The sequence below is a fragment of the Centruroides sculpturatus genome, unplaced genomic scaffold (genome assembly GCF_000671375.1).
Source record: "Centruroides sculpturatus isolate CEXI.00-Female unplaced genomic scaffold, Cexi_2.0 scaffold900, whole genome shotgun sequence".
NCBI classification, from domain to species: domain Eukaryota; kingdom Metazoa; phylum Arthropoda; class Arachnida; order Scorpiones; family Buthidae; genus Centruroides; species Centruroides sculpturatus.
The window spans coordinates 1-9,979 of record NW_019385286.1 but is presented as its reverse complement, the minus strand read 5'-3'; the positions used below and the strand labels follow the sequence as shown (position 1 = coordinate 9,979).

At 27.4% G+C, this 9,979-nt stretch overlaps 1 protein-coding gene across 3 annotated transcripts in view; it reads left to right on the top strand.

Moving 5' to 3' along the window:
- The window catches only part of LOC111637202 (pyruvate dehydrogenase phosphatase regulatory subunit, mitochondrial-like), a 27,919-nt gene extending 17,995 nt beyond the window's left edge, over positions 1-9,924 (top strand). For all 3 annotated transcript variants that reach the window (XM_023382633.1, XM_023382636.1, XM_023382635.1), the window contains exons 8-12: positions 2,677-2,791; positions 2,890-3,036; positions 7,144-7,268; positions 9,253-9,445; positions 9,559-9,924. In XM_023382633.1, the coding sequence (XP_023238401.1) occupies positions 2,677-2,791; positions 2,890-3,036; positions 7,144-7,268; positions 9,253-9,445; positions 9,559-9,737 (759 nt within the window). In that variant the 3' untranslated portion in view covers positions 9,738-9,924. The remainder of the gene's footprint in view (positions 1-2,676; positions 2,792-2,889; positions 3,037-7,143; positions 7,269-9,252; positions 9,446-9,558) is intronic.
- The last annotated feature ends 55 nt before the right edge of the window (positions 9,925-9,979 follow it).

Genomic DNA, 9,979 nt, shown 5'->3' with positions numbered 1-9,979 from the left:
TGCATATATTAAATTAGTCATATTTCTCCCCTATTGATGCTTATATTAAAAATATTCTTTTAATGAAGATAAGTGGCTTTTGCAAACACAAAATATTGAATGTTTAATGAAATTATAATGAGAAATTAACGAGCTTTCTGATAAATATCGATACTAAAAATATTTTTAACTTTCTATTTTAGTTTGATTTATCATCAAAAATGAAAGGAAAATATACATACATTATTTTTTACTTGAAATTTTCATTTTTCTCCTCTTATTTAGTTTAATTGCCGGAGGAAATTGGAAGAAAATCATTCTTTAAAATAGATAAGCTTCATCTTTAATTTATTTCTTAGTAATTAAAGAAAGTGTTATCGAATCTTATTGTAATGAACTGAAAAATTATAATATAGTACTTTACTTATAAAAATGATTAATAAGTTTCTTAACGTAACTAAAGTTTAAAAATACAATTTATATTAAAAAAATTCATGAAATTTTCAAAACTTCATTGAATTAAATTGTAATTTAAATATTAAACTTCATATTTTAATAATTATATTAATGTAATTTTAATTAGTTTTAACTGCTTAAAATACTTATTTTATTAAAATTTATGGTGTAAAGTTTAATTTAAACAACATTAAAGCAATCTTTTCAAAGTTAAATGTGCTTAAATAGTCAATTAAAATTTTATAAGATAAATTTTTATAAGAAAAAAAATTTATAGACTTATAAAACTTAAATGTGCTGCTTTAAAAGGGAAGAAAAATGATTCCTTTCTGATAGAAAGTCTCTTTGAAAATATGACGATCTTTTAAAATGATAGCAAAGTAGAATCTTCAAGCATAAACTTTTGTAACATTTTCAAGACCCAATTCTTTAAATTTCTTTTTTATTTTTAATTTTTTAAATGTAATATTACAGTATTATATTACAATAGTTACTTTTAAAAGATGCTTTTAAACATCATTTTTATAAGATAAATATTTTTCAACAATTTCCCATTTTGAAACTTTTATTTCGAAATAAAATTATTAATTACGGCGTAAAAGGAACATCAAAATTTTCTTTTATAATACATACGGCTCAAAAGTCAGTTAAACACTATAAAAACAACGAGAGATACAATAAGAAAAAATTTCTCAGTCTTTCGCTATAAAAAAACCAGTCAAAACTTTAATAATCAATAATAATTTCGCTAAAATTTTATTAAAATATTAATTAATTTTACGTAATTTACATAAACACTGCCTTATTTTGTACCGAAATTTGTAGAATTGTATCATTTTTTTTTTTTTTTTTTTGTTAAACGTAATGTTCTGTGGTGTGTTCTATGTCACCTTTTTGGGGTCCCAGCGGTTGTAGCTAGAGATTGGCTAAGAAGAGTATCACATGATTGGACAAGTTCCTGGATGGCACCAGTTATAAAAGGTGCATGTCTCATATGGTTAAGCCCCTTTTTCTTTGGATTCTTCAGATTGGAATGGACTCTCGAGCACCCATCTGAACTAAAGGTGAGATAAGGTCATAGTGATGATACAACAGAAGTGATAGGATATTGGACTGATATGTGCAAAGGACAATCCAAACCCATTGAGTGAAATTTTATTCCTATTGCCGAATACTTCATGTAAGAACGCACCTAGGAATCAGTTTTACTCAGCGAGATGTTCATTTCGTTGCTTTTGTGTTTATTTTTTTGTTCCAAGTGATGACCACATGTTGGATAACAAAGAGCATCAAACTCTGTTAAGAAATTGTACTAAAGAGAATGCTTAACTAGCCTGATATACCAACTTGTAAATATTTGTTTATATTAGAAATAATCGCGTAACAGTGGTATTAGCGTCTGACTTAGAATTACCTATGTAAGTAGAGGATAATATCGAGACAACTATGTAACTGATAAGAACTTAGTTGTGATTTTATTGAACCAAATTGTTACTTTTTTGTTTCTTCTTTCATTAATATAAAATATTTGTTCCATCAATATGTCTTTTAATTGTGAAGTCCTCAATTTGTCACCCCACAAAAAGACTATATATATTTTGATATATCTTAGTCACTACACAATTTTAACTTTTTGAATAAACAAATGAATTTTTCAATGATCTTTATTAATTGAAGTTGTAGTAGACTTACAAGAATTACTGTTATTAAAATTCTGATTTAACAATTGCAATTATAAAAAAAAAGTAAGTATTTAAATAGACTTAATGGTATATGAATTATTTTTTTGTGTTAATAAAATTGAGAGATCTTATAATCTTATAATCTTACATTTTCTTTAATCAGGATAAATAAAAACTATTAATATTTTACTTTTCAAAGTAAATAAATGAATCTGAGCAAGGTTTAGATCTAGAAAAAATAAAATTATGTAATATAAAAAATCTCCAAAATTTATTTTTACTGTACTTTGTTAATTTGAATATTTCAGTTCTATTTTCAAAACCTAGGAGTTGGAATATATTGATATTAATAAAAAATATTAACTCATTAAAGATTGATTTTTACAGTATATTATTTTAAGTATGTTTTCTAATTATAAATACTAATTATATGAGTATAAGTATTACAGTTAAGCTGGAAAGAAATTTGAAATATTTTTCAAATAAACATAAACTTCTGTAAATGCAAGTTTTTTTGTATTAATGCAGAATATCAGATAGAAATTTATGATTTTATTAGTGGGCTCGACGTATTGGTGAATCTTGTCATCCACAAGTCAAAATTCCTTTGTATCCCTGTGAACATCATTTTCTGCATACTTTACCAGTTAAGAATTTGGATCCGATGATGCCAGGTATTTGATAAAATTTTCTTCAATTTAGTTTAAAATCTTTAGTATTTATAAAAAATAAACTGTTAAAATAGTAAATTTTTTATGTTTTCAAATTTTAGTTATAAGAGATTATGATGGTTATTTTTACATTCGAGAAAATAATGGAAGATTTCTTGCCGGTGGATTTGAACCAGTTTCAAAACCTTTAGACCCGAATGACATAGTCGATCCTTCAAAACCATTGCCAGAAGATTGGGATCAATTTTGTAAATACATTTAAAATATTTTAAATTAGTTTTAAAACATTTAAAGTTTGTAATGCGATGGAGTTCTGATTATCTGAGATAATGTGATACTTGAGGGTATATTGGCTAATCAAAAACTTGGATAACATAGATTGTTTGGTATACAAAATGTTTAATAAAATACAAAAATATTGTTATAAAATCAAAGTTTCTAATTTTATAAGAAATTTTGGATCTTGATATTTGATTCAATACTATCATTTTTGAGATGTTAAGTGTTTTTAATAGTTATAGATTTATGTTGGAAGTGATATTATTTATGAAATAGCTAATTTTTTGTTAATTAATGCAGTAGAATCTGCTTATTGTAATTATTAATATAGGATGACCAAATGACTGAATTGCTAAGATAACAGTCTCTCACTCTGGAGACTTGGGACCAAATTCTAATGAGCAGTTCTCAGAAATTTTTCATGGACTGTCTGTCCAGATATGTTGGGCTTTTCTCTCACTACCCGACTGCCGTCATGTAGGCCTAGTTGAACTCACAATAGGTATGATTAAAAAGTCCTTACTGTTCACAGATTGGAAAAAGACAAAAAAAACATTCACTGATATTATAATCAGTTGCTTAATGTTAAGAGAATTAGCATGTCCTACAGTTTATAAGTTAAAACATACTTCACTTATTGTATTCAACATTCAGTTATAGTTACTATGTTTAAGTAAATAGGAATTTTTTAAGTTGTATTTTTGCAGTACCTCAAGATGTTGCTGATAACACAATCATCATCAGTTATCATTATTAGTCTCAGAGGTGGAAAAACTTTACTTTGAGCTATGGTTCAAAATTTAATAAGACCCTCTCTTCCCGATCCCACTCCCACTACAAAGAACAGAACTTGCATCTCCAAAAAAATGCTTTTAGCCCTTGACTGAAAATATGAATTGCTCAACCAATCTGAATTGAGGTCTGAATATGTCAAGCAAAAGCCTATATCTGTGATAAAAAAAAAAACTGTTTGATCACAGGTGTAGGCTTTTGCTTGATATGTTTGGGCCTTGGTTCCTTCAGTTGTTTGAAATCTTTTTATTATTAATCAATAAAACAACTGCTTTGATTATAGTATAGGCTTTTGCTTGAAACATTCAGGGCCCATTTCAGCCAGGGTCTGGAACTTAAAATGTTCAATCAGTGCTTTGAACATTATTTGGTAATCTGCATGCTCTTTCCTGTGCTAGTGCGATCTACTTCCTCTTCAGCATGTCTACAGAAGTTTGTGTCTATCGTGTCACATATCACTGGATGGTACTCACATCGTGCCCAACATGCTTGGCAACTGTGCACATTGATAAACCAAGGTTGTGTAAGCTCAAGGATATGGTCTTGTTTCACAGTTGTTAACTGGTGGAATTCAGCTTGCTGTCATCTCTGAGGCATTTTCTACACTTCTTCAAAAGTTTGGCTGCTATAAATCATTGCTGATAGCATTTATGCCCAAGCCAGCTGCTGGTCTTTATAGCCTGAAACTTACCACACGACCTAATGCTTATGCAAATTTACTCATTTGCATATCTTTGTCACCTCTCCCGGTCCTGCAAATTGCATGTTGCTAAACGCATTCCTTTATGGTGTTGCAATTTAATTTTTGAGGAGTGAATATTTGTATATATTTTGTATAACTCCAGTTAATTTGTATCCTTTCAATGTTCACAAGTTATATATGTATGCACAATGTAATCACTTTTATTTCTTTGAAATATTTGTCAAATAAATGTTATATATTATTTTATTGTCATGATTTTGAGTTGTACTCTTCAAATGTAACTTTGAATTTATTTAACCTCTGTGGTGCACTGTAATGCAGGGATGATTTTGTAAATAAAATTATATTAAGTCAGTAAAGTTGAAACATTAGATAAATTTAATAAGAATAAAAACATTTGAAAATTCAGTTACAAAATAAAGTAATTAAAAATTACATTTAATAACAACTTCTTATTTTTTTCCTATTGCAATTTATTTGGATTTTTATGACTCAATATTAAATTAGTTTTAGTTATTTTTTAGGAAAAACATTCCTTTACAAACAAAATGGTATTTTTTTCTAATATTAAATATAGTATTACCTGACTATATCTCCATTTTCTCTACACCCAATGCAATCGTTGGAGAATGGAGATATATGAGAGTAAAGTAAATAACAATTGCTTAAATGCCAAGAATGCTAATGTTCTTCCAACGGCCTGGAAATATGTGATAGAAAAGGAAATGGGAATTAAAAATCCTTTAAACTTGTGGTGGTTGTATTTTAACGGGTTTAATGTATACTTTCGTTATATTAGTTTATTTTTATATTCTGTTTAATTATATAATATGTTAGTATTTTGTTAACTATTTAATATTTACAGTTTAATGTAAAGATTTTTAAAATATTTTAGAAATTTTAAATTTAATTAAAGAATGTTTGAAAAGTTTTGTGTTCGATTGTAGAACAGTAATTTCCTGAGGATGGCCTATTAAAGTAGTCTGAAAGCATTTGAATATTAAATTAATAGTAAGCTCAGCAAGTGTTTGGTGTTTGATTATATTTGTTAAGCAAAACAATTGAATTGGAAGAAGAAGATATTGCCTAGTTTATTAAAAAATATGAATTAGAAGATGACATATTAATTGTTTTGTAAATGTTACATTTTTTAAAAATTAACTCACTCTAAGATGAGAGAGAGTCAGATTTTAACCCAGTTATCAAAGAATACTTTGAGATATTTATCTTGAAGTATTCTTTGATTAAAATATATTTGATAGCTATTACAATTGTAGTAAATTGATCCATTTGTTACAGAAGTGTGTTCTTTCTGTCATTCATTTATCAGTTGTGAAATTAGAATTATTAAATGCGAGTTCTTACAAAATAGAGTATGAATATTGACATTAGATAGGTGGGATACTTTTTTCTATCTTTGGAAGTTAGCAAAACAAAAATCTCTACTGTCAGTTCTCTATTTCTTAAACCAAGTTGATCTCTACAAAAAACTTTTAAAATAATTACATTACCTTACTTAATTTAATTAGAATATTACTTTATTGAAAAGACTAATTCAATGCGTTTTAAGTTAATTTTGCATATTCATATTGTAATGAAGAATGCAATTGGGAAATTGTATTTATTAGTTTCAATATTTGAAAATTTTCTAATCCTTCAAAGACAACTTATATTTGATGTAAGCATTTATCCATTCAGATGATGGGGAAAGAGGCAGCACTCTCTATAAAAATATATTTAACTAAAGAATGATTAAATTCTGCTACTTTTGATTATTGATATTATTTCCTGGTTCAGCAGTTGTTATAAACTTGAAAGTTTGCATATTTATGCAAGCTTTATTAATGCAGTCATTGGCGCACTCAAGATTTAATCTTGGGGGAGCCAAGTTGAATGGATAAAAAAATTTTTAATTGAAATTCAATAAAATTCCACCTTATGTGACCACCAATTCATAAGTAATATAGAAATAGAACACATAACATAATATAAATAAAAAAATGAATTTTAATTAGAAGAATATTTTTAGAAAATTTACTAGTGTTTCTTTTACTTTGGGGTGCCAGGACCCCTTGGCCCTGGCACTCCCAAAGTAATTACTGCACTCAGTGGCACATCCAGGTGTGCCACTGAGTTCAGTAATTAATGAGAATAAATTCACACTTTTATATATAAGAATTTAAAACTGTTTTTTGAAAATTTATATACCTGCCATTTTAACATTTAAATAAATATCTTGATTCTCATGATATTCTAAAGTAAAGACAAGGTTGTTGGATGTAAAATTTTTTATTATTTGTATGTATTATTCTGTTTGGTTATTTTTGATATATTTTAATGTAAATTGTTGTTATATTATATTAAAACTATTTAGACCAACAGATTAAAATGCTTCAAAAATATTTTTAAAAATCAAAATTTTCTTGCTGTAAAATAATTGAAAATTTTTTGTTTACTTCCGAAACGACCTCAATATTTTTAAAACTAATATTTGAAGACACATAGATGAGTGTATATTTTATTTTCCATAATTATAAAAATTGAATTTTACATATGTAATATGTTAATTTACTAATTTCAGATGTATTATTGCAAGAAATGTTGTTTCGCATCCCATCTTTAGGCGATGTGGAAATTGATAGATTATGTAATGGAGCCGAGAGCTTTACACCCGACTGCAAGTGGATTCTTGGTGAAGCACCCGAGGTAGTATTTGAATTAATTTTTTTTATAAAGTTTTAATATAAAAGGTTTTATTAATTTAGTTTTCTATTTTATTTAATCTTGAATAAATAATGTTAGTCTATAATGATGTTGTCACTTGGTAATCCAAAGGACAAATTTACAATTTATGGCTGACATTATAATGTATAAATATAATTTATAATGATAAATTTAATTTTATATATAAACATAAATGAACAAAAAAGTCTTTATATGTTTCATTTTAAATATATACTCTTAATAACTAAATTATCATCATTAAAATACAAATTTATAAAATGTGGTCTTCAATTCAAGATAAATTTGACAGCATTTTCAGATTATTTTCACAAAATAAAATATCCCGTAAGAACTACTGTTGATTATGTTAATTACAATAAATATGAACTAAAACACTATTCTGCTCTTATTGTACATAAACATAAACAAACATATTTGCAAATCTAATACATAATTGAGGGTCTTGGACATCAACTCTGCTGTCTATAAAGTTCTCAATTTTAGTATTCATTATTAGTGTTTAACTTTTCAGAAACCAAACACTACCATTATTCTATTTAATATCACAAAATGAAATCTGCCATTTTAAGTGTAACTGGAAATATGCAAATAATATTTATAACATCAATTTTTTTATTTTTTATTTTATGGAGTTGATCAGTTTGGTTTTTGAGATGCTTATTTATAAATTGTATTTCTATATAGCTCTGTAAAATAGTTGTCACAATTGACATAAATTATCTCTCATTTTCATGAAAACCAGTGGAATAAAATGGTTTCTGTCAGTTACAAACAATCTAATCAGTGTGGAAAAAGTATAAAATTGTCAATAAGTCAGTTTATTTATGCTAAAGTTAAGCAAGAATATAACAAACAGTATTTTTGTCATTACATTGAAAGTAGAATGTCAATTTTGTCCACAGATCACTCCAGCCAGGTCACAATAAATCAGCTTTATGAACAAATTTATATTGAATTTCAGAAATGTCTGGTTTAATTTTTAAACTCTGTTTTGTACAGTAAAAGTTAAAAATCAATTTGATTTAAATTAATTAAATAGTGAATTAAGCATTTGGTGAATATTTTGACTAGATAATGTAGTTGACTGAATTATGAGTAATATGAAAAACTGATTCACATCCAATAAATAAATTTTAGTTTAAGACTTTTAAACCAACATTCTGCTTTTTTTTTTTTTAAGTTTTATTGAAGTTAATTTTTTTCTTCTTCTTGTCTTCTTTCTTTAGGAAATCTACCTGTACCATTCATAAAAATCATATTTCCATAGTTTCCTGGGTCTATCTGTGGGTCTTGTTCAAGCATATATAATAAGACAACTTCAAGCCATTTATCTCTGTCCTGTCTCTTCACATATTCCTTCCATTTCATTCTGTAATTGTAAATATCACCAACTATTCCTGTTATTTTTAATTTTTGGCATTATGTTTTGGCATACTTCTAAGTTTTCAAATTTATTCACTATTAATTTAAGGTAATTTTGAATTTCATGTATTATTCAATTTTGCACAGAAAGTCAATTTCAGATTTCGTCTAATTTGGTATACGTTCTTTTGTTAATTCACACTTCACTTATTCCACGCTTCATTCTTTAGAAATGTTAAAGGAATGGATGATCTATTAGTGCATTTATTGTTCAACAGACTTATAGGTGTATTTAAAAATTTTTTATTCACATCCGTTTCATTCCAATGCAGATATTTCAACGACTGTAGTTGACTATTTTATAATATATTCGTATTTCTTCCCGCTTAGTATCCAGCACATTTTCAGTTATCTCTGTTTTCTTAAATTTTGAAAAATTCAATCGCACTATTCGTGCATAATCAAAACGAAAATTCTTCTACACAAAATATAACTCAATCGTTCATTCTGTTCAATTTTTAAATAGCCCAATCAACAAACATCTCTGTCTCCTTGCACTGAAACATTTTATTTATTATTTCAGGTAAAAAATTATTTCATTGCCAGCGGAATGAAGTCGATCGGCATTGAAGCCGCAGGCGGTGTAGGTAAAGTGACGGCCGAATGGATGCATCACGGAGAACCAACGATCGACGTGTGGGACTTGGACATACGAAGATTCTTGGGATTACATAATAATCCATTATTTCTGAGAGACAGAATGAGAGAAGTTCCAAGTAGGCTTTACACAAACTCAATATTTACTGAAATGGAAATTTTTCTCTATATGTTAAAAAAAAAAAGATTACAAAAGTTTGAATATATTAAGATTTTATTTGAACTTACGTAGGTCTTCATTATTCTCTTCATTATCCTTTCGCCGAATTCAACACTGGTCGTTGTCTCAGAATGTCTCCCATTTATCCCAGATTGAAAGCTGCCGGTGCTGTTTTTAACCAAACGATGGCGTACGAACGACCTTCTTACTTCGATCCAAATTTAAAAGGTCAGTCCAGTTTTATTTATTAAAAATTCAATTTGTTTACTTTTCTGCCCTGTGGGCACTGAAAGAGTTTTTATTTCTACCTATCACTGCTTTGATAATCCTATACAGTCGACCACCCTATAACACGAATTCCTATAGTTCGGATTCCTATATCATGGCGAAAAAATTGCGACAGTATTCGTACAAACATGCTAAAAAAAACTCCTATAATTCGATAAAACGTCATTGCCAACTCGTGTCGCGACAGGATTGCACAAATCGTTGA